Raw genomic sequence first — 24,270 nt, 5'->3', positions numbered from 1 at the left:
TAGGAAGAGTTTTTTCCTAATATCTAACCTACATCTCCCTTGCTACAAACAATCCAATTCCTACTTGTCCTACCCCTTTGTGGACAGGGAGAACAATCAATTGCCATCTTTACACAATTTTTTTTACAAATTTGATAAACCCAGTTCTTTCAACCTTTCTTCACAGGTCATGTTTATTAAAACTCTTAGCATTTTTGTTGGCTCTCCTCTGGACTCTAATTTCACATCTTTCTTAACATGTGATGCACAGTACTCCAGCTGTGGCCTCCTCAGTGCTGATTAGAATGGTACAGTTACTTCCTGTGCCTTACATATTGCTCTGCTGTTAATACATCCCAGAATGACATTTGCCTTTTTATGCAATGTAAATCAGTCTGTTTTCATTGACAAACTTTATATTAATAATGACTTTGGAGGTAATAAAGCTGAATTCAGAAGACCAATATAGTTTAATATTCCTAGGGTTAAGCCTAGGTTTGCCAGAAAGTCAGTATAGTGGTAGGAATTATACTGTCATACAAAAAAACAAAACTGACAAATACAGGAAAGTTTAAATATCTGCATAGTATAAAAATAATCTTTCAAAGTGCTGCAGGAGATAAGTGTCATTAGAAGATTGTTCTGAGCAAGTGGATGGACTCCTAGCATGTTTGTGCCTATGAGTGAAACTGACATCAGGCAAAGTGCTCACTTATTCTAGGAATCCCACTGCATGGAACTAGGGTGGTGGTAGAACATCCTCTAATCCCATGCTTTTCAGTGTGTGTTCATCTTCAGGTGTTTCACCTGAGATCACAAAACTTGGATTCTCTCTTTGCATCGCAAGCTATGATCCCCTTTCACTCTGTCTACCCCTCTCTAGCTTTTCAAGGGCACCTTGGAGAGGTGGGGCTAGCGCCAAATAATGTCTGTATTTTTATTTTACGAAAATATGGAGGTGGAAGTGGATTTGAGCAGCAGCCCATACCCTCTGAGGTGGGGGTGGAAATGGGACATGGTCCAAGCTCTACAGTGCATTTACAGTCATGTTTCTGTGTACATACTTTGGAGTATAGTGCAAGTGTCATAACCTTACCCTCTAAAAGAGGGAGAAGATGGCTTCCAGAGTTTAGACTTGTGCCTTTTTGCCTTCTATGCACTCCCACTACTGCTGTGGGCTGCAGAGACTCCTTTGTTAGTACTTGGGGGTTTTCTGGGTGGGGGGCGGGGGGGGTAGAACTTACTTTTCATTGTGTCTATATGACCTGGTACAAAATTTAAAAAAAAAAAAACCCCCACTGCTAATAATCTCTAAAGAGGAGAGAGAAAGTACCTAAAAAGTGTATGCCCCTCCCTCCACTCTGCTGTGCACCTGCACCCTACAGGTGAGTGATCATAGGGCATTTGTGCAAACAGCAGCGCCTGTCAGCATCCTTAGTACCTCCTGTACGGGAGGGGTGGGGGCATGACTGCAAGGCCTTGAGTGATTCATTTTCCTCCTTCAGGGTTTCATTTTGTCCCGAATCCAGTCAAGGTAACGAGTCACATTTGTATAGATGCCTGGTGTGTCTTTCCGTCCACAGCCTATTCCCCAGCTGATGATCCCAATCAGATGCATACGATTATCCTTCATACAGACCAGAGGCCCTCCAGAGTCACCCTATAAGGAGAAAGCAGGTTAGTAAGAGGTTCATTCACTTTCTTTACTTGCTGACTGGACGCTAAGCCTTCCGATATTAGATTCCCTGTAGATACTTCCTCTGCACTGCCCAGCTTATGTGCCGTGCTTCAAGTAGAGTTGGTGAGAGCCCCTCTGAAAAATTAGGATCCATGTTTACTAGGATAGCATCCTACACCCCTTCTGCTATACTAAGGAAAAAGTGAGATCCTAAAATACTTCCCAGCATCATCCCTGTAAAAATCAGAGTCTGAAACTCGCATGAGGAATCTTTAAAGTACAATAATCCTAGAAGAATCCTGATCAGGTTCCCGCCCCCACCCCCCCAACTGTGTAAAGTGGTGACTGTATAATGCTGTGGTATGTAGAGAACATGCTCATTAGGGAATTATGGATGCTGATATGTGGGGCTTTGTTTTAGGAACTTTAACTATTTCTGCCCCCCAGGTCTGATGCTACTGGAGCATGCTCTCCCCTTTGCCTGTTAGTCCCATTTCTGTGGGGCAGTGCCCTATCCTATCACAGACCCCCCTGATGAGCACTTCATGTTCTGTTTCTGTAAAGGAAAGTTACAGGAAACCCTGCACCAGGTGGGGTTTCCTGCCCAGCTATTGATAACATTTCCTGCAGTTTGGGTTTTCAATACCTTTTGTCCTATGTTTATTTTGGTTAAATGTGACCTCTCTTCCTGGCTGCTGTGAAGCTTACAGCATCACCAAGGGACAGTCTTGCTCCAGAGCCCACCATATGCTGATGCAGGGCTGCATTTGCTCTGCTTTATTGGAGCATAGTGCTTTGTTAGCAACTATTTTCTGGAGGAAACCAGATGGAACAGGTAGGGACAGGGGTAGGTTTACCTTGCAGGCATCATCCAGTTGCCTGGTGTCCCCTGCACACAGCATGTTCTCAGTGATTGTCTTGTTCAGGTGCTGTGATGTGCAGCGACTAGGTGGAAACAGTCTGACATGACCTTCCTTCAACCGCTCTGAGTAGAAAGGAGAAACTGCAAGAGAAATGGATGTATTTGATTGAGGGGGGGCGGGGGAGCAGAAGTTCCTTGTAAACGGATAGGGAAAAGGGATAGAGAGGGGACTTGGGAGGTACTGACAGTGAAATGGGGGAGAGGGCAGCAGCTGGTTTCAGGCTGGAAGGAGCGTCCTGGGGGGTTCACATATCTGCTCCCAGTCCCATTCCAGTCCCTCCAGATCCTACTCCCTGACTCAATGGCAGCTGCTCCAGTCCCTGTGGGTCCTGCTGTCACCACCCCACACACGCTAGTTTATGCAGGGGCAGAGCCCACACAGTTTCCATTGCTGGAGCACCACCCCATCCCTCCCTAGTTCTGCTGCCCCCAGATACCTCTGGGGTTTTGCAACTCTCCTTCCCGCTCCCCATTCCAGAACTATCATCAGGGAGAGCAAAGTTTCTAAAGTAGGTACAGAAAAATCTCAACTCTTATCTACTTGAGTCACTTAAAATCCATCGGTTTTGTTTTGGCGCTGGGAAACTGCTTCGGACCTAGCTGGGACAGGATATGGCTTCTCTCAGCTGACTGTAGTGTCCTAAATTGCATCCACTAAAAGCCTTCCATTTCAGCTAAAGCTTTTGTTTGGTAAAATGGTTTGTTAATTGTGTAAAGTTAGGGAGGGGTGGGGGTGAGGGATAATATTGTGAGCTCTCTGAAAGAGGTTATGGCTTTAGGGGATTAGACTTGCTCTAATGGGAACCAGATGTCCTATCTGTATACATGCAGACTCGATCATATGTAACTAGATAGGAATGCATTATGGCTCTACTGAACTCAAAAGGGACAAAACTTGTGTTTTGAGAGGTTAATATCTTGGTCATTTCAAGCTGCATTGGCCTGAAACTTGGCAGAATAGTTTTTATCTGTCAAATGATTTTTCAGAAAGATAAAACTTGATTTCAAATGAGGTTTCACCAAAGGATGCTTTTTAAGGATTAGCTTCCTTTAACACTTTGTCACTTAACCCTCTGTTTGTCCTAAAAGTACACTGATATACGCTTGGAGGCATAACTACAGCAGCATGGAGAGGCCCCAGTCAGAATCTGGGCTCTGCTATGCTGGATCCTGCACAAACAGTCGGCCCTTACTTTGAAGGACATGCAATTTATTGAGAGAAAAGATGCAAGATTAGGGATAACAGGCACTAGGAGGGAGCCAGGGGATAGGGGAAGATGGCCAAAAAAAGACTTATTTTTACCAGACAGCTATTTGCATATCTAGATGGATAAACACTTTTTTTAAAAAGCCAACTAGAAATAATCTAGCTGTGGTTTAGTTGGCTTCTAAACATCTGTTCTTATTGCTGTTTCTCTTGTTCCTAAGCATCATACAGATATTGTGCTTTACTAGAATATAGTGGCATGATCTGCAACTGTGCAATAACACTTGACAGGAGAATTATTTCCAGGAGAATGAGTGAGAGAGAATCTTTCTACATATAAATTAAGAGGAGGAAATACGGAGTTAAGGCTGCCGTGTTCCACCTAGCTCATTTGTTGTGCTTGAGTCTTGCACCTCCTAAGATACTTCCCCACTGTCTGTAGGTTTCATACAAGGGATGGAGCTCAGTAGGGTGCTACAGGTATAACTCAGGGCAGAATTTGGCCTGAGGTGTACAGTCACTGTAATACTAACTACAGTAGTAGTGATTCCAGGGACAACTCGGTTCTTTTAAATATGAAGGTGAGGGACAGGAGCCCTGTGGAAGAATCCCTTACATAGGGTACATCATCTCCTTACATTCCTCATGCTTGCCGTAGCCAGAGATCTCACATTCCGTCCAGTCAGGCAGCCGAAGTCCTGGCTCTGGGAGGCAGACAGTGCGGACAGTGTCCATTTCATTAGCACACTCTTCTGACCCAGACTTCAGCTGTAACAGAACTGAAAAGAAAATATATAAGAACAGGCTTGGGCTGGTGGTGCAGTTTCTGAATGTGTGGCTAGGGAAGTTCTTACCGATATCATTGTCATAAGTTTCTGGGTCAAATTTGCTATGCAGGATGTATTTCTCCACTTGGAATTGCTGCTCATTCTCCTCAGGGATCATTCGATAGGTCCTACCCAGTACAATCTTTAGCTGGTTGACACTAAACCTGGACAATGAAAGAGCTTTGAGCGTCTCCCAGCTTCAACTCCAGAGACTCATCCTTTGAAGGTGTCAGCTGCCCAGCAGGAGCTCAACTTTTTCTCATGTAGAATTGTTACTCCTTACATAACCAGTCAGTCTGGATTTATATTCAGGGGTGTCCTCATCTTCCTCATAGTACTGACTATTGCATACAGTGGAAAATCTCATCTGCTCTCCCCTTCTCTCCCTCCACCCCGCCATGTCTCAGGCTGCCCCAGGTTCTATTCTCATTGCCCTGTATAACAGATTAATTCTTAGTCTCCTTGAGGTATCTTATGTCCCACAGCTTGTTTGCCTCCCAAGCTCCTTTCTTGATACTGGCCATGTTCATCTTGACCATCTCTTTACTGTAGGACTTTTGATAACTCCAGATGCTTCCTTTGTATTCTCTCTCTCTCGCTCAGAGAAAAAAAACCAATCAGATAATCCTTTCTTAAACTCAGTAACTAGAGTAGCATGCAGGGTTCCAGATGGGGCCTCGATGGAGCCATGCACAGTGGGATGGGGTCTCCATGACTGTGTAGTAAATTTTCTGTATAAAGCAGTCACTGCAACAATCGCTCCCATTCCCCAGATTTGAGCCTAGCTTAACAGATGCAGGGTTAACTCAAAAAGAATGAGATTGACAGGAAGTTGCAGAGTTTAAACCCCACTATTCCTACACTATAGTTCTTAAGTACAGTAGGCCTAGCCCAAGACCACAGCCTTGCCTTCCTTCACTGTGCTGCCGCTGCAGGAGAGTGCCTTCCTAGCTGCAGCAGTGAGGGAGGTGATATGAGGGGACCTTTGTATCTATTTAAGCTGTCCTGCATCCCCAAGGGTGGTGGTGGTGGGGAGGATCTTATTCTATAGCTGGGAAAGTAACGTAGGGAGCAAGAGGTTCTGAAGGGCACGGTTACTCGGACTCCCTCCGCTTGCAGCAGCTCCCACCCTGGCTCAGTGTCTACCATGGAAGGGTAGTCAGGGCACTGGGACCTTTTTCTCTCAGTACTCCCACTGTTGCAATCGGGAGACCCAGTATCTAGTCCCTATGCCAGAGGCGCTAACTGGATTCTTCTCTCACCTCTCCTGGAAACAATGGGCAGCTGACAGGACCCAGCAGGAGTTGATCAGGATTCCTCCACACAGGAAATGCTCCCCAGTCACTCGACGATACCTGGCAAAAATGGCAGCCTGCCACGGGTGGGAGGTGATGTCTGCATAGAGGCCGCCTTTAATTCGGAACTGGGCCACTTTGTGCTGCCGTAGGCCACACGTGGCTGTGGATGACAAACACAGAAATCAGAATAAGGGCCACAGCACAAAGCCTCTCTCATGGGGTAAAAAGCCTCCATGTGCTTAGCATCTGCTGAAGCAGCACTGGACACAATGCTGTTGATGACCTGATTTCTCTTACCCCTTGGAAACCTGCCACATGGGCAGGAAAGAAAGCAAGGAAGACCTGCACGTGCCCCCCATTCTCCTGCCTTCCTTGCAAGTCTGGAAGAGACACCTGTGTGGGAGCCACAGACTCCCCTGCTGCTCTGCCACAGCGGCAATCCAGCTCTTACCTTACTGAAAGGGGCTTGAGTGTGACAATGGCAAGAAGCAGAGCAGTGGGGATTGAAAGGAAGAGAAAAGTCAGGGGAGAGCGAGTGTGGGGATGTCCCTTACAGCAGACAGGCACGTCGCAGTATTCCCACTTTGGCTGGCCTGCCTCCAGCACGTGGCACCATGGCCTGGAGTCATTGTCAGGGTTTCTGGAATACAGAAAAGGGGAAACTGTTTCAGCTGCTCACACTCCCATTGGACCTGTAGAGAGCCTGGTGGGGGAGGGGACAACGGAGAAAAGCATTGTTTTCCAAAAACTGTCTGTATCCTTCGAGTGTAACTTAGGGACAAGGCCACCTTGTGAGCTTTCACTGGAGGATACCAGATCTGTGCCTAGTAGTATCTGCAGAAAACTGCAGGCATGGAGTGACATCACAAAGATAATCGCTCTGTGGCCAGGCGTGTTCCCTGGAATACTGTGTATCCCCTATGTCCTAATTCATGTGACAGGTCAGAGCTGCACCTTAGGGAGAATGGGGCAAGGGAGGTACCTTGTAAAAATTGTGAATTAACTCTCTACCTACCGGCAGAAATTGTGGCTCCCAAGACCCAGCTGGTGGGCATTGAACCTCCAAGCTGTGTAGAATTTGTTGGCAATGGTTTTGGAGTCCCATCTCAGACAGGTGGCACCAGAGCTGGTAGTGCTGTGGCTGCCCCGGTACTCTATGCCCTTCCCAGAAAAGCAGTCCTCCTCTCCTGCAACAAGAAATCTGCAGATTAACTGATTAGTACCAGCTGCTAACTGTTCCCAGCATCACCTCCTCAGCTGTTTATATAGTGCATCAACTGTTGCCTCCTCTTCCAAGAAGATCTCCTCTCACTAATAATCCCCACTACATCAGTAAGACGCTTTCTTTTCAGCCAGCAAAGTTAGAAGCTTAAATGTAGTTTAAAGTGCTCAATTCTGCAGCCTATGGAAATGTCTGCGGGCCCAGGGACCCCTTAAAAATCTAGTCTCCACAGCAGGTATCCCCTCTGGCCCTGCACATACCTTTTAAGCAAGCAGGTGTGCTGCAGTATTCCCAGGTATACTGCCCCCCTTTGTAGACATGGCACCAGGGTTTGGAGTCCTCATCTGGGTTCCTGAGAGAGATGGTAACGTGTATATAACTCCATACCAATGCACAGTCCAGCCCTGGCAGTCTAGCTGAGTAACTTGAGGAATGTTGATTGTTAAATGGAAGGCAGGAGGAGTGGAGTGTTGTTTGTAGCTTACACGTGTGCAATGCTGTTGCAGAGAGCACTAGGGATTGGGTTATTTAAGGAAGGTTTGGAGAGGCAGGTGGTGGCTAGGTAGATTGGCTCAGGAAGGGGGTTTCAGGTACAGAGGCAAGGGTGGGAGAAAGGAACAAAGGGGGTGATTAGATATGCAGCTTGAAGCAGAGTGAAATCCCCTGTGGGAGAGCCAGAATGTAGGGCCTAGGAAGGAAGTAGCTTCCTGGCCCTTTCAACATACAATCCCCGCTTCTTTGTGGTACTGTTACAGGGAAACCCTGTCACGGGCAACCTCAGCAGATCAGGTGTGACCTTCCTTAGTTTCCCCTTAATCTGCTCATGCAAAGAATGACTGTCTTTTTCAGTACCAAATTTAAACCCTTTTATCCACATGAGGTGCCACAGATCTCTTATGCTAAACAGTTCCTCCCAAAACAAAACAAGGTTACAACAGCTCTTCAGTCCCATGCCAAGGTCACCATTCCCAGGTCACCCATCTGAGAACCATTAGCCACTCTGTCCCAGTTCATTCTGAGCCTGCTTCAGGGCCCCACTCTCCAGGCCACCACCCTGAGAGTTCCAAGACCCACTTCTCTCCCATAAGTGTTCTCCAGTAGCCCCATGTCAGGTCACCCCTGAGAGGGCCTCCCCACAGTGTTATACTCCCTCATCACCAGTGCCTCTCACCTGCAGTAGTTGTGATTGCCAAGTCCCAGTTGAGCAGCATCTGCTCTCCGCCCATTGTACTTTTTCTGAGCCAACATGCTGATATTCCAGTTTAAGCACTCACTCCCACTCTCAGTCACGCTCCACGTCCCCCTGTATGTTACTCCCAGGTCTTTGTAACATGGGACTTCGGTATCTAAGCGACAGGGAAGCAAAATGGTAGCTTCAAACTGGTCCCACATGGACTCTGCTTCCCTCCCCTGAGCTTCTGAGAGCTGTTCCCTTGTGGAGGGACCCTAGCTACCACAGTCACTAGCCCAGCATAAATGCCTCAACAGGCCAGTCCAGACCCCATGTGTAGCAGAGGGTCTTCATCCCCGAGGCTAGAAAGTATATATCTATGGTCAGGCCACCAGCACAGGTATCCTTCCCCCAGATGCATAAGATCCCCTGTAGTATTAGCTCTGAAATAAATAGAGACAGCATAGCTCAGGGCCTGTTACATTGCAGCAACCTCTGGGTAGCTCTTCCCACAGCTCTGGGTAGCCAAACCCTTCCCCATTCCCCGAGTCATATGTAGCTGTACTCACTGCACATGCACTCACCTATCTCACAGTTCTTCCCAGAGAAGCCTTGACTGCACTGACAGATGAAGTGCAGAGGGGAGTATAATGCCTGCTTGCACTGACCCCCATTGTAACATTTCTTGTGAGCACATCCTGTCAAGCAAACAAGCCAGGAAACCTCATTAGATTTCACATCCGCAGGCAGCCATGAATATCTCCCCATCTGAGAAACTAGTATGGCCCCAAAAGTAAATGAATACTTTGCTTTAGCCTTCAATAAGGATGATAATATGGAACATGTGAATAAATGTAGTACAGCTGATGGAAATGAGGGTCTAGAAATGGAAATTACCACATCTTAGGTGGAAGGAAAACTTAGATTTTAATGGGCTCAAATTGGGGAGACCAGGTAACTTCCATCCCAGAATATGGAAAGAACTGGCACATGAGACTGATAGTCAGGTAGCAAGGATTTTGAATAAATCTCTCTCTTTGGGGTTAATACCATATGATGGAGAATACTTAACATCATATCTATGTTTAAGAAAGCGGGTGAGGGGGAAGTGATTGGGTAATTACAGACCTGTTAGTCTGACTTCAGTAGTATGCAAGGCTTTAGAACAAATTGTGAAGGAAAGAATAATTAAATTCATGGATGTAATGGTAAAGGGGATGTAATGCAACATGGGTTTACCAAAGGTAGGTTGTGCCAGACTAACCTGATTTCCTTCTTTGAGAAAATAACTGATTTTTTAAAATAAGGGAAGTGCAGTAAATTTAATATACTTGGACTTCAGTAAATCATTTGACATGGTACCACATGGGAAACTATTAGTTAAATCAGGGAAGGTGGGGATCAGTACAAGCATTTTAAGATGGATAAGGAACTGGCTAAAGGGGAGAACGCAGTGGGTTGTGCTGAAAGGTGAATTATCGGACTGGAGGGAGTTACCAGTGGAGTTCCTCAGGGATTGCTCTTGAGACTAATCTTATTCAATATTTTTATTAATGACCTTGGCACAAAACTTGGGCATGTGCTAATGAAATTTGCTGATCATACAGAGTTGGGAGACATCGTGAGGAGGATCGGATTATTATATAGGAAGATCTGGATGATCTAGAAGACTGGAGTGACAGAAATGGGATGAAATTCAACCGTACAAAGTATAAGGGTCTAATAAGAATTTCTACTACAAGTTGGGAGCTCATCAGTTGGAGGTGACAGATGAGGAGTGAGACCTGGGTGTGGAGGTCCCTCACAGCACAGGATGACTGTTCTACCAGTGTGATGCAGCTGTGAAAAAGGCAAGTTCAATCCTAGGATGTATCAGACAAGTCATTTCCAGTAGTGATAGAGAAGAACTAATGCCATTGTACAAGGTATCCTTGTAAGACCTCGTTTGGAATACTGTGTACAGTGCTGGTCACCCATGTTCAAGAAATATGAATTCAAACTGGAACCAATGCAGAGAAGAGCTACTAGGATGATCAGGGGAACGGAGGGCCTGTCTTATGAGAGGAGACTTAGAAGGACTTGGCTTGCTTAGTCTAGCAAAAAGAAGGCTGAGAGGGGCTCTGATTACTCTGAATAAAAACATCAAAAAGGAGGAAGAGCTATTTAAACTAAAGGACAATGTGGGCACACAAACAAATGGATATAAACTCGCCATGAACAAATCTGGGCTGGAAATTAGACTGTTCCCAATAGGAGTTATCAGGGCAAACAACTTAGTTTTAACTGAGAGTTGGACAAATTTATGAGTGTGATGGTATGATGGGGTTGCTTGTGATGGAAGGGAAACGCACAGCAGTCCTAGGGCTCATTTCCAGATTGTCTTATGTTCCTAAAAGCTCATGCTTCTGGGTTTCAGCTGGCAACTGGCAGGGGTCAGGAAGCGATTCCCCCTGCCCCCCCCCTTTTTTTTTAAATCCCCTTCCTCTGAAGCATCAGGCCTAGCCCCAGCTAGAAAAGGGACATTGGGCAGAGTGATTTAGGGCTCTGAGGTGGCATCTCTGTATCTGGTGCTTCACTGGCTGGTTCCTGCCAGGGCATCACTGACCCCATATGTGAGGCTGGGAAGGAATTTTCCCCCAAGTCAGTTTGGCAGAAAGCTTGGGTTTTATCACTTTCTTCTGTGGGCTCGGGTCACTTGCCCACATTATTTGGGTATATCTTACTTAATCATTTCTCTGCCATTGCAGGGGCCTGCGACATTGGTGCACCTTTATCCCTCCTATCCTCTCATAATAGTGTATTCTCATGTGGGCTGTATAATTTTGTTCTAACTGTGGGTGCTGGGTGGTGTTGCTAGTCTGTGATAAACAGGAGGTCAGACTAAATGATCTCTTGATCCTTTTTGGCCATAAACTATGATTTGTGACTTCTCCTCTCAGCCTCCTTACTGCCCATTTCTCTCTGGCATGTTGCCAGACATGCGCCTTGTTTCCTGCCTCTGGTCCAGCTTGTACACACCTCCACCCCTTTCCTCCATCTTCCCCACTCACCCTGGCACTGATCTCTGCTTACCTCTCTGCCCCAGCCTACACTCCTACTCCTGCCTCAATGAGTAGGCACATCCTAGTGCATCCATGTAAACCCCAGATTCTCTGTGCACAATCATCATTCCCTCCAGAGCAGAGTCCCCCTTTCTGTCTAACAGGGCTGAATGCTGGAAATGCAGATGCTCCCCTTTCCCTTCCCAGCTCCTGCTCCATACTCACTTCTGACAGGCACGCTGTGGCAACGACTCCAACCATTGTCACACACACAATATTCTACTCTGCCTCCTGCAAGTCGTAGCCAGGTCTCCCTCTGCTGATAAATCTGTCGGGATGAACGGTCAGTGCAAGTGGCTGCAATTGGAGACAGGAAACCCTCCTTAGGAAAAGGCAAATGGGGTTGTCTGACCATAGAGGCTGTGCTCCGCACCCCTTCCCGGACAGCAGAATGCTCCCCTCTGTTAACAGAGCTCTCTTCCCTTCCCAGGCCAGAGCTGCTGTGTCCCTCTCCCTGCTGTGCTGTTGGATGTAGAATGGTGTGTGTGTGTGTGTGTGTGTGTGTGTGTGTGTGTGTGTGTGTGTGTGTGTGTGTGTGTGTGTGTGTGTGTGTGTGTGTGTGTGTGTGTGTGTGTGTAAGATCTTCCGTGTCTTTTGAACTGTATAAGATATTACAGCATGCTGGGTATGTTCTCCATATCTTCCGTGGCCAAATCTTTTTCAGTACAGCCTATGAGAATGGGCATAGTTGGAGCATGAGCCTGGCCCTGTTTTCACTTCCTCAGCACCAGTCTGCTTTGCCCTGCACATCTGCTTAGCCCAAGTTAGAATGGGTTTCCTCTCCCCTCCTTACCTTTAGATCTGGCTCCCCGTTTGAGGCGCACAAGGAGCTCCTGCAAGCAGAGAAAGAGGAAGCCTGAGTGGCTGCTGTCTTAGAGATTCAATTACCAAGTGCTCCCAAAATCTGGAGAGCTTTGAGACACACTCCTCCCACCCTCCTCAGTGTGGCATTTCTGGTATTGTGGGGAGTGCCTTAGACACATGTATAATAGTCCAGGATAGCAGGGACCAAGCACAAATTGGCTCATGTTCCTGGGGTTGCGCATTAAGGATCCTTCCAGTTGCACACAATTTACATGTGCTAACCACCATGTACTATTTCTGTGCAAATGCCATAGATGAGAATTTAGGCAACTGCCCTTCCCCAGGCCCAGAGGTAGAGGGAAAAGCATGCGTTGCCATTAAGGTATGTGGAATAGAAATACTCCCACAAAGAGACTCTCTTTAATCTGGTCCCAAGTAACACAAAGCAGCACAAATGACTGAAGAGCGGAGTGGCTTGCTAATGAGGAAAGATTAAGAACTAAGAAAGTTAGAATTCTTCAGGGTCTGCGGTTTTGAGGCCACACAATATCTGAGACTAAGGGATATGGTAACCCTCTGCATAAATTCAAATGGTCAAGTGTAATTGAAGATGATAGGATGGTGTAAGTAAGACTGATGTGGGGAAATCAAGCAAAGGTTGAACATGATGGAGCAGGGGTGGCCAACCTGTGGCTCCGGAGCCACATGCTGCTCTTCAGAAGTTAATATGTGGCTCCTTGTCTAGGCACCGACTCCAGGACTGGAACTCCAGGCACCAACTTTCCAATGTGCCAGAGGACGCTCACTGCTCAACCCCTGGCTCTGCCACAGGCCCTGCCCCCACTCCACCCCTTCCCGCCCCCTCCCCTGAGCCTGCCATGCCCTTTCTCCTCCCCCTCCCTCCCAGAGCCTCCTGTACACCACAAAACAGCTGATCGGGAGGTGGGAGAGGGAGGCGCTGATCGGCAGGGCTGCCGGTGGGTGGGTAGCGCTGGGGGGAAACTGATCGGGGGGTGCTGCTGATGTATTACTGTAGCTCTTTGGCAATGTACATCAGTAAATTCTGGCTCCTTCTCAGGCTAGGATGGCCACCCCTGTGATGGAGCCTTTGCTAACAGTCAGGGGTATCTGAGAGAGTGACGGAAGGCGCATTGCTTGGTACAATTAAAAACTGCCCTGAATAATTCACTGCAGGGAACAATTGCAGCCTGGGCCTAGAGCTGAACTTTGGTACCCTCTTACAGCTTTTCTCTCTCTGACTTGTATAACTGTTTAACTCTGCCCCGTCTCCTGACCAGCAGAGACCACTGGAGGCTCCGGCAAGAAGAGATGAGAGTGCTGCCAGACCAGGGTTAGGGCACCAAGGGGTGCCAGGACCCTCCAGGGATCTCCCAGAGTGGCACTGGCATGTTGACCTCTTACCTGGCACTGCAAAGTGGTGATTGCTGCCATCAGCAGGTACAGACACAGGAGTTTCCCTTCCATCCTCTGTGTTTTCCAGGGTTTCCTTCAAATCTCAGAATCTAAAAAAAACAAACAAACAAGGTGAGCAGTGAGCCTCCAGTGTGAGCAGAGGTTGATATTGTCAAAGCAAACAAGAGCTTTTATCCATACAGCTCCCACGGATTTTTCAGAGGGAAGGAGGCTTGCAGGGAGTGGCTAAATCCCTGAGTTGGCTTTGCATTTGCAAATCTCAGTTTGAGAGTCTAGGAGCCTTGGTGTGACTTGGAAGGGTCCTGACAGCCTGGAACCAGACCCACCTCCCACTGTTTGAAGTGGCAGGGGGAGGAGGGGAGGGGTTGCAGACTTGGGAGGGGAGAAAAGAGTAAAAAAAATTGAGCTGTGTCATGGAAGGCTGCACTTTACTGAGTTACCAAAGTTGCTGCTCCCAGGGTACGACAGACCCCTACTTTTTTCAGGCCACTTTAAGCACTGCCACCTCCCAGGGGTAAATGGCAGAAACCAAGTTCCTAGGCTCTGGCACTAAGCAGTGCCTGTCTGGCACTACTTGGGGGGTTGACGTTGGCAAGAGACAAGTCCAGGTCACGTCTCCACAGGCTGTGGGAATCCAAGGGTGCTGAGTGGCAGCAGAGAACTCGAGACTCTCACAAAAGAAATTGTGACTCCTAGATTTGTCTAATAAAACAGAATACAGTGTCTCAAGAGAAGCCAAAACGAGGTGTCTGAAAGAGTAGGAGTGTTTAGGTTGGGGTGTTAGCTCTCAGGGGCCCAAAAAAGGCTGACGGGCCAACTCGGTGTCAGACAGGGGTGTGGACAGCATGAATGAATTTAAAGCAATAGATCTGTTTTTCAGTATTTTAACCTCCACGCCCTGTATGGTCTGGACTTTGTTTCAACTATCATCCTGCCCCTCTTGCAGGCAGTTGAAAGTAGGTTAGTTGGCTGGGATGCTAGCTTGTGGTCTGGCACTCCATCTCACTTGTTCAAGCATGCATTTCTTTCCTTGACTCACTTCCCTGTAGTCACAACAGCCTCTCATTCCCTTTATTCTACCTCAGCAGCAGTCACTTCAGACAAAGCTCTATTCCAGCCCCTATGAGAAATCTTTACATCTTCTGACCTCCCAACAGTAACCTTGGGAAACAATCTATTCCTGCACAGTTCATTAGCTCATCTGATGTGATTGAGAGGAAGAATAGACTTAGACCTCTGCCTGCATCCATGTCTTCCAATGAATATATTACTTTCCTTCTCTCCTTCCCCTGTCCTCTTTCTTACCTGGCTGGCAGAATTCCTTTCTGGTAGTGAATTTCCTTGGAGCTGCCCTGATCACTACTGATTACAGTGGGAAAATTCAGGCTCTGAGGAGTTCAGTAGTCTTGTGTGTTCCCTGCCTCTTTACTGAGCAGCATTTTCAGCCTCCTTCGGTGACAGACTTAATGGCAGCAACATGAGCTCTGATCTTTATAGCTCAACTCTGCAGTGGCGTCTCTGCCATTTCATTCTCTCCAGTATCCCCTCCCCCAGTCTGTTCACAAACAAAGGCAAGAGACAGGTAATTTTCTTCATGATAGCAGTAGAGAAGTACTTCATGGTTTGGGGAAGTTGCTGGAGGGAGGAGAGAGCCCCATTGAGCACCTTGCAGAAAGCTTTTATCATTCAACTTCAGTCCAGAGCAGATTAAAGCATTTTTATATGTAAAATTCTCTAATCCAAACTGATAACATCCATTACTGCTCCTGTATGGACCCAGGCACTGTTCTTATCCTTGCACAAGTAGAACACCCTGGAATAAGGGGTGTAGGCAGTGAGGGGCTCTTTGAGAGGGTCTGTTCCCCACAGGGGCAGTGCAGCTTTGCTTTGGTCTCATAGCACTACTTTCATCTTCCTTTTTCTTCAGGGGCTTCCTTTTTCTTCAGTTATCTCAGAGACCTCATAGCAACAATAAAAGATTAGGGAGACGAGGGTATATAAGCGATCTCCTGCAAATCCTGACCTTGACAGCATGAGTTTAACAACTACAGGGGAAATTCATCTTCTTTTTCAGAAATGTTACTGAATTCAAGAACTTGTAATAAACCTGACTGTCTAACCAGGAGTCACACTGGGATAATAAAGACAGGTTTCAGAGTAGCAGCCGTGTTAGTCTGTATCCGCAAAAAGAAAAGGAGTACTTGTGGCACCTTAGAGACTAACAAGTTTATTTGAGCATAAGGGATGAGGTGGACGAGGCTTTCTTCCGGCAACTCACGGAAGTTACTAGATCGCAGGCCCTGGTTCTCATGGGAGACTTCAATCACCCTGATATCTGCTGGGAGAGTAATACAGCAGTGCACAGACAATCCAAGAAGTTTTTGGAAAGGGTAGGGGACAATTTCCTGGTTCCTCCAGGACTTGCACCAACTAGGGGCAGAGCTCTTCTTGACCTGCTGCTCACAAACAGGGAAGAATTAGTAGGGGCAGCAAAAGTGGATGGGAACCTGGGAGGCAGTGACCATGAGATGGTTGAGTTCAGGATCCTGACACAGGGAAGAAAGGAGAGCAGCAGAATACAGACCCTGGACTTCAGAAAAGCAGCCTTTGACTCCCTCAGGGAACTGATGGGCAGGATCCCCTGGGAGAATAACATGAGGGGGAAAGGAGTCCAGGAGAGCTGGCTGTATTTTCAAGAATCCTTATTGAGGTTACAGGGACAAACCATCCCGATGTGTAGAAAGAATAGTAAATATGGCAGGCGACCAGCTTGGCTTAACAGTGAAATCCTTGCTGATCTTAAACACAAAAAAGAAGCTTACAAGAAGTGGAAGATTGGACAAATGGACCAGGGAAGAGTATAAAAATATTGCTCTGGCATGCAGGAGTGAAATCAGGAAGGCTAAATCACACCTGGAGTTGCAGCTAGCAAGAGATGTTAAGAGTAACAAGAAGGGTTTCTTCAGGTATGTTAGCAACAAGAAGAAAGTCAAGGAAAGCGTGGGCCCCTTACTGAATGAGGGTGGCAACCTAGTGAGGGGATGTGGAAAAAGCTAATGTACTCAATGCTTTTTTTGCCTCTGTCTTCACGAACGAGGTCAGCTCCCAGACTACTGCACTGGGCAGCACAGCATGGGGAGGAGGTGACCAGCCCTCTGTGGAGAAAGAAGCGGTTCGGTACTATTTAGAAAAGCTGTACGAGCTTAAGTCCATGGGGCCGGATGCGCTGCATCTGAGAGTGCTAAAGGAGTTGGCGGATGTGATTGCAGAGCCATTGGCCATTATCTTTGAAAACTCATGGTGATCCAGGGAAGTCCCGGACGACTGGAAAAAGGCTAATGTAGTGCCCATCTTTAAAAAAAGGGAAGGAGGAGGATGCTGGGAACTACAGGCCAGTCAGCCTCACCTCAGTCCTTGGAAAAATCATGGAGCAGGTCCTCAAGGAATCAATTCTGAAGCACTTAGCGGAGAGGAAATTGATCAGGAACAGTCAGCATGGATTCACCAAGGGCAAGTCATGCCTGACTAATCTAATTGCCTTCTATGACGAGATAACTGGCTCTGTGGATGAGGGGAAAGCGGTGGACGTGTTGTTCCTTGACTTTAGCAAAGCTTTTGACATGGTCTCCCACAGTATTCTTGTCAGCAAGTTAAAGAAGTATGGGCTGGATGAATGGACTATAAGGTGGATAGAAAGCTGGCTAGATTGTCGGGCTCAAAGGGTATTGATCAATGGCTCCATGTCTAGTTGGCAGCTGGTATCAAGTGGAGTGCCTCAAGCGTCGGTCCTGGGGCCAGTTTTGTTCAAAATCTTCATAAATGATCTGGAGGATGGTGTGGATTGCACCCTCAGCAAGTTTGCAGATGACACTAAACTGGGAGGAGAGGTAGATACGCTGGAGGGTAGGGACAGGATACAGAGGGCCCTAGACAAATTAGAGGATTGGGCCAAAAGAAATCTGATGAGGTTCAACAAGGACAAGTGCAGAGTCCTGCACTTAGGATGGAAGAATCCCATGCACCGCTACAGACTAGGGACCAAATGGCTCGGCAGCAGTTCTGCAGAAAAGGACCTAGGGGTTACAGTGGACGAGAAGCTGGACATGAGTCAACAGTGTGCCCTTGTTGCCAAGAAGGCCAATGGCATTTTGGGATGTATAAGTAGGGGCATTGCCAGCAGATCGAGGGACGTGATTGTTCCCCTCTATTCGACATTGGTGAGGCCTCATCTGGAGTACGGTGTCCAGTTTTGGGCCCCACACTACAAGAAGGATGTGGAAAAATTGGAAAGAGTCCAGCGGAGGGCAACAAAAATGATTAGGGGACTGGAACACATGACTTATGAGGAGAGGCCGAGGGAACTGGGATTGTTTAGTCTGCGGAAGAGAAGAATGAGGGGGGATTTGATAGCTGCTTTCAACTACCTGAAAGGGGGTTCCAAAGAGGATGGATCTAGACTGTTCTCAGTGATAGCTGATGGCAGAACAAGGAGTAATGGTCTCAAGTTGCAGTGGGGGAGGTTTAGGTTGGATATTAGGAAAAACTTTTTCACTGGGAGGGTGGTGAAACACTGGAATGCGTTACCTAGGGAGGTGGTGGAATCTCCTTCCTTAGATATTTTTAAGGTCAGGCTTGACAAAGCCCTGGCTGGGATGATTTAGTTGGGGATTGGTCGTGCTTTGAGCAGGGGGTTGGACTAGATGACCTCCTGAGGTCCCTTCCAACCCTGATATTCTATGATTCTAAGCTTTCGTGAGCTACAGCTCGTTGTAGCTCACAAAAGCTTACACTGAAATAAATTTGTTAGTCTCTAAGGTGCCACAAGTACTCCTTTTCTTTTTGGGTTAATAAAGGGGCTCTATACTAATGTTAAAGGCATGTGGTACAGCAGAGATTAGGTTACTGAGGAAGGTAGATTAGAATTAGTAGTATACAGTTCATAGGGACTCCACCCTGGGAGCAAAATAGCACTAAAGGGCACTCCAACACTTTGTTTTTCCACATTTATGAGCCACAGATGTTAAGGTCCTTCTGATCCTGCATAACACAGGCCAACGAATTTCACCAAGTGTTTCCTGGATCAAGCCTCTAATTAAGTAGCGGATATCTGGTTCCATGTATCATATTTGCCTGGGTTAGATGGTAAATTCCTAGGTACAGGGACATTCAGTAAAGTGCCATAGACTTGCACAGCTCCCTTCAAGTAAGTCATTTTCACCTATAATCATACTGGGGACATTTTTTTCCCAATTGAACAAGGTAGGATACACTGCCAGAGTGGGGAGACTTCTCATGAGATTGCTAGTGACGGCCCTCTGTACCCAACATGAGAGATTTCAAAACCTCCAGTGTTACTGGTGCTGCAGTCAGAAACTAGTGATTTTTTTTTTTTGTCCAACTGTCATGTAAATAGACTCACTACATTGTGGCAAGAGCATCATAAAAGTAAGGGATTTTGCTTCTGTCTTCCTCCAAGGGTGTACTGACTGCTCTAGATAGCAGGAAATAGGAGGAGCAGCAAGAGGATTGTTTCCATATCTTCTATCAGTTTCTAAATTATAGGATTATTCTGCAGTCACTCGTATTTCTGCCATATCATTCATCTGCTCTCACCTTTTTTCATTTCTCTGTCTCCTCTGTTTGTCTACATCAGGCTTCCTTGAGAGAGCAGAAAGTTGGCTCAAGTATTTGAAAGAACTGATATTTCATAAATCTGGAGTTCACGCTCCGCTATTTAAATAAAGCCAGTAAGGGCAGCTGGATAATGGCTGGCTGAATGCAAAGATGACAGATTAGTCAGTCATCAGGTCAGGAACAAAAGCAGAAAGAGAGAAAATGAAAATAAGTCTTGTTTTAGGAAATGGGGTTTGATTGATGGAAAAGCAAAAGACCCAAGTGAACTATTCCAGGCCCTGAATCAGAGGGAGCAGTGGTAACAGCAGAGTGTAGGCTACCATGTCTCATGATAGGTCTGAAAAAAGTGGGGGATTCAAGAGGGCATGTGAGAGCGTTACAGGTACTTTAAAAAAAATCTCCAGATGTCAGACCTGGAGAAAGAGTTTTGAGGATGCACAGATATTTCCACATTTCAGTGGTAAAGTCCCGGATGTTCACAGAATCTCCCAGGAAAGACTTCCAGGGCCCTGGCTTTACAAAATTCCTTGTACAAGGGGGTCCCTGCTATGTAGCAGGCTTTAAAAAAAAAAGTGCAGAAACATTTTCCAAACAGGCAATGATTCTCAGGAATATGGACATTAATCTGACATAAGCCTTTAAAGTCCCCAGGAGTGCTGTAGCAAAGTAGCATCTCAATCTTTGTTACCCTAAAGTCACAAGACTGTTGATCAAATCTAGTGCCAATTTATTATGCAGAAGCCCTCAGGCTATTGCCTGAAATCAGGGCTATGCTATGACTTCTTTGAATTTTTGCAGATGCTGCCGTATAACCATAACTGGATGGTAATCAGCACCATAGGACCAATGTCACTCTTGCCAGCCAGAGGGAGGCTGCAATTCCTCTTCTTAAAGCTGCACATGAGAATGGAGGTTCTTAAACCTCATTAAGGGAAGTGAGACTTTACTCATCTGAAAGGAAGAATTTCTGAACTAATACTCCAGCAAGTATGTCTGTGGAAGAGAATGTCGGAGCCATTTCTTCTGAGGAAATTTAGGATTCCCTGGAAATAAGCCAGTTGTGTCAAAGTCCGAATTTCCTGCAGTAGAACAAAGTATTGGAGCTAACCTGGGTAGTCACCTAGCAGGAGTTGGGCTGTGTGGAATCAGGTGGAACCGGAGCTTGTTCTGATAGGAAAAAGAAGGAATCAGATGTTTTTATATCCTGAAAGATTTTGTATTAAAATCTTGGAGACTGGTATGAGAGGAGAATCTTCCATTTAAAAAGCATCAGAGCTACTTAAAGTGTGAATTAAATATAAAACAAATTCTGTCCCAATTACACTTAGCTTGTTAGTCAGTTTTTAATGTACTCTAGTCTACTGTACACTCCAGGAGTGCTGACCTGTAGCCCATATCCTTTAATTTTCTTTGTACCAAATAGTGCTTCCTGTATCTCATGGATGTCATCTGATTTCTTTGTTCCAATAACCCTTGCTATGCCTTCCAGGCCAGCGCCTCTCCAATGCACAGAAATGAGTGCATAGTCCCTTATCTGTAGCTGTAGGGCAGTTCTGATGTCCAGTGTGCTTGGAAGGCTGGTAACTGCTGTTTGCCCGTTGTTTGCCCAGTCTTATCCCTGGCCTCGGCTGTGCCTTACCCAATCAGAGTGTTCTGAATGATAAGCCCTATCTAGGAAAGCACACGGATTTCCGAAAATATGAGAATGTTTACATGGATAGAAGCAGAGACCCTCTAGCAATAATCTTTTTTGTCCAGCTGCCTCTGGCCTAGTTATTCCTGTTGCTCTGAGCCTTAATGCTTCTGCCCCGTGACCAGCAAATAGATTCCAAGGCCAGAAGGGACCATTGTGATCATCTAGTCTCACCTCCTAGTATATAGCAGGCCATAGAACTCCTCCAAAATAATTCCTAGAGCAAATCTTTTAGAACAACATCCACTTATGATTTAAAAATTGCCAGTGATGGAGAATCCACTATATCCGTTGGTAAACTAATCCAGCGATAAGATAGAAAGGGCTGGATTTACTGTGCTGACACTTTCGTTCTGTATAAGATACATTAAAGGTAATCCAAGTCATACTATAATTGATGCTGTCACTTTAAAAGTACTTTCTGGCTGGATTCTTATGGAATTCTAAATGGATTAGAATCTGCTTGATTTGTGCAGACCTGGGGCATTTATGTAAATGGACAAATGTTTTGTTTTGAATGAACTCGTTTCTTGTCTGAAGTTAAGTAGAGAAACAAAGAGGAGGGAGGGGGAAATAGGATGGGGGGAGATGAAAGAGGATATTTGGCTATGATAAGGTGTTTTTACAATGTTTGGATTGAGGTTTTAAAGGAATATATTAAGTGGTGTGAAGCCCAGAGTGTGTGTGCAGTCCAGGATCAGGGATCTGCTGTGCTACAAACACCTAAGGAGACAGACCTTTTCCCAAAGCATTTACGGTCTGACTAGAGAAAACACCCCCAGGCTGTCTTGTGTAGAAATCGATTAGGAGTCAGTGCAGAGGTTAATGGCTGCACTTTTAGGGCATGTCTACACAGAATCTGGGAGCAAGCCTCCCAGCCTTGGTCCACAGACTTGTGGTAACGGGTTCCTGCTGGCATTCTAAAAATAGCTGTGTAAACAGTGTTTTGATGTGGCAGCTCAGGCTCTCAAGCTGCCCTCTTCTCCCCACTACCAGGCTTCTGATTCCAATCTCCAACCTGAACCGTAGTATCTACATAGCTATTTTTAATGGGCTAGCATGAGTCTGTGGATCCAGACTGGGTCGCTCACTCCCTCCCAGATACAGTGTAGTGTAGACATGCCCCTAGTGCAACGCCATCCCAAGTGCAAACCTCTGCACAACACCAAGTGAGCTGGGTAGCATGTAACTAGTCTATCTTCCTCATGATGCTTTGCCACCCCCAGAACCACATATCTGGATTCTGGTGCACCTGCCTGATGGTGTCACAATAACCTTGTGCTAAACAAAGCTGGAGAGCAGTATGGAGTTAGTGCACCCAATGCACGTGTTGTGTTGTAGCACATAACTCATTACCGATCTGGAATCAACACAGCAAAGGGATGCTGCATTCTGCAGACGCAGCTACATCTCTGCAGATGCCTCAGAAACAAGAATACTTTGAACTTCACATGTTCTGCGTTAATGATTTAAGCATCACAACTCTCCTCAGTAATAGGTAAATAAATGTTACTCCCAATTTAAAGGTGGGGAAAGTGAGACCCATGGAAGTGAAGAGACTCACCCAAGGTCACATTGACAGTCAGAGGCAGAATAGAGATTAAAAGTCAGGAGTCCTGACTCCTAGTTCCATGCTCTTCTCTTTAGAGCCCATTGCCTTGACTCTGAATTTGAAATCAGTAGCTGTTTGCCATTTGTGCTGATACTTCTCTAAGCTGATTTAGCTCTGATCAGAGGGGCATAAAGTCTGGGCCTCACTGCCCCTCCTGTCTGCAGGGAGAAAGAGTCTTAGTGCCGTTCTCCCCATACTGCCTGCTGAGAGGAGTTGTAGTGCCCCAGTCTTGTACTGGTTTCAGAGTAACAGCCGTGTTAGTCTGTATTCGCAAAAAGAAAAGGATTGATTATCATACACATTGTAAGGAGAGTGATCACTTTAGGTAAGCTATTACCAGCAGGAGAGTGGGGTGGGAGGAGGTATTTTTTCATGCTTGTGTGTGTATATAAAAAGATCTTCTACACTTTCCACAGTATGCATCCGATGAAGTGAGCTGTAGCTCACGAAAGCTTATGCTCAAATAAATTGGTTCGTCTCTAAAGTGCCACAAGTATTCCAGTCCTGTACTGAGCATTGTGGTGCGCAGTTTCTTACTATTTCTTCCTGTTTGCCACCTCCATAGACAGGGCATTTATATTATATCCCTTCAATGTCTCTGAAATACACCATTCCCTTGACACTTGTGAAGTCTGATTCCCCGTTTGGGAATTGTTCTGAAGATTTGCTATAGCGCTGGTTGTGTTTGGGAAGAGGAAGAAGCCTAGAGAGCCCACGGAGGCCCCTCTGTCATCCCTGCTTAGACAGGACTCCTGAAGAGAAATGTGCAGTCTGACCCCTACCTCAGCCCATCTCACGAGCAGGACAAATGATAATTTCACAGCTGGCACTCTGGGTCTTTTGTTGCTATTGGAAGATCTGTTCTTTTTATTTACACTATTATTTTCTTTTTCTCTGTGCAGGGGGCTCCTACTCAAGTGCAGTTCAGTGCCAGAGGCTGTCAGTCCTTTAGCTGCTCCACTTTTCCCTGACTTGGGGTAGCAAGGCTTTCCTAAGAGAACTGGAAAGCACCATCTGTCCCCAACTTTATAGTTCTCCCCAGAGGCTGAAAAGAAACAGCTAAGTTAAATTCCACATTCTAAAGCGCCGTACATCATGCTAATTAATTAAGAAGTAATAATTAATATCACAAGTGTGACCTTATTTACCCCTGCTCTACTCTTATTGCAACACTAAGCCATAGGGGGAAAGGAAAGATTCTGCACAGACAGGTGCAGAATAACACATACCTTCACTTCTCCTCTTCTGTATGCTACTGATGGTTTCCTTTCAGTGCAGCCTGGATGTGCTTTGAATATGTCTGAGCTCTGATCTCTCTAAACAGCTCCAGTGTGCTTCTTAAAATGCCAGTCAAGGGGGTGGAGACTTTGGGGGGGGGGGGACTTTTTCACACAGCGGAAAAGATACACAGTGGTAGGCTGCAGTGATGAGGTCAGGATGGGCTGGGTTAGTTTTTTGCAAAGATGAGGGGGAGGAGAAGTGCCTGATGAAGTCAGCAGAACACATCCTGGCTCTCATCCAATCAGCATTATTCATGGTCCTAATCAGAAAGCAGTTAGTGACTCCACAGCGTCTTTTTGGTATCATTGCCTTTTGACTCCTTTTGAGAGCCAGGAACAGATCAGATAAGTGCCACTTACAAAGAGAACCTTCATCCTGGTTCCAGGAATGGGGGGCAGAGAACCACC

At 46.3% G+C, this 24,270-nt stretch overlaps 1 protein-coding gene across 3 annotated transcripts; it reads right to left on the bottom strand.

Moving 5' to 3' along the window:
- Nucleotides 1-430: 430 nt before the first annotated feature.
- On the bottom strand, nt 431-23,966 carry PLAT (plasminogen activator, tissue type). Of its 3 annotated transcripts, XM_037886345.2 has the most exons (15): nt 23,812-23,899; nt 20,386-20,444; nt 13,632-13,732; nt 12,199-12,238; nt 11,571-11,702; nt 8,889-9,002; nt 8,305-8,479; nt 7,394-7,485; nt 6,927-7,098; nt 6,466-6,551; nt 5,876-6,071; nt 4,641-4,777; nt 4,425-4,565; nt 2,515-2,660; nt 431-1,639 (listed from the first exon to the last, which is right to left on the bottom strand). In XM_037886345.2, exons 3-15 carry the CDS (start codon nt 13,692-13,694, stop codon nt 1,481-1,483), a joined length of 1,653 nt encoding a protein of 550 aa, XP_037742273.1. In that variant the 5' UTR covers nt 13,695-13,732; nt 20,386-20,444; nt 23,812-23,899; the 3' UTR covers nt 431-1,480. The 3 variants fall into 3 exon arrangements, with proteins under 3 accessions (XP_037742273.1, XP_007064249.1, XP_037742274.1); XM_007064187.4 differs by lacking the exon at nt 20,386-20,444 and having other exon boundaries at nt 23,812-23,966; XM_037886346.2 differs by lacking the exons at nt 20,386-20,444; nt 23,812-23,899 and adding an exon at nt 14,949-15,340.
- Nucleotides 23,967-24,270: the final 304 nt, after the last annotated feature.

This window comes from Chelonia mydas, chromosome 26 (assembly GCF_015237465.2).
Source record: "Chelonia mydas isolate rCheMyd1 chromosome 26, rCheMyd1.pri.v2, whole genome shotgun sequence".
Taxonomy (NCBI): Eukaryota; Metazoa; Chordata; order Testudines; family Cheloniidae; genus Chelonia; species Chelonia mydas.
Note: the sequence above shows the minus strand (reverse complement) of the source record. Positions and strands in the feature narration are given on the sequence as shown.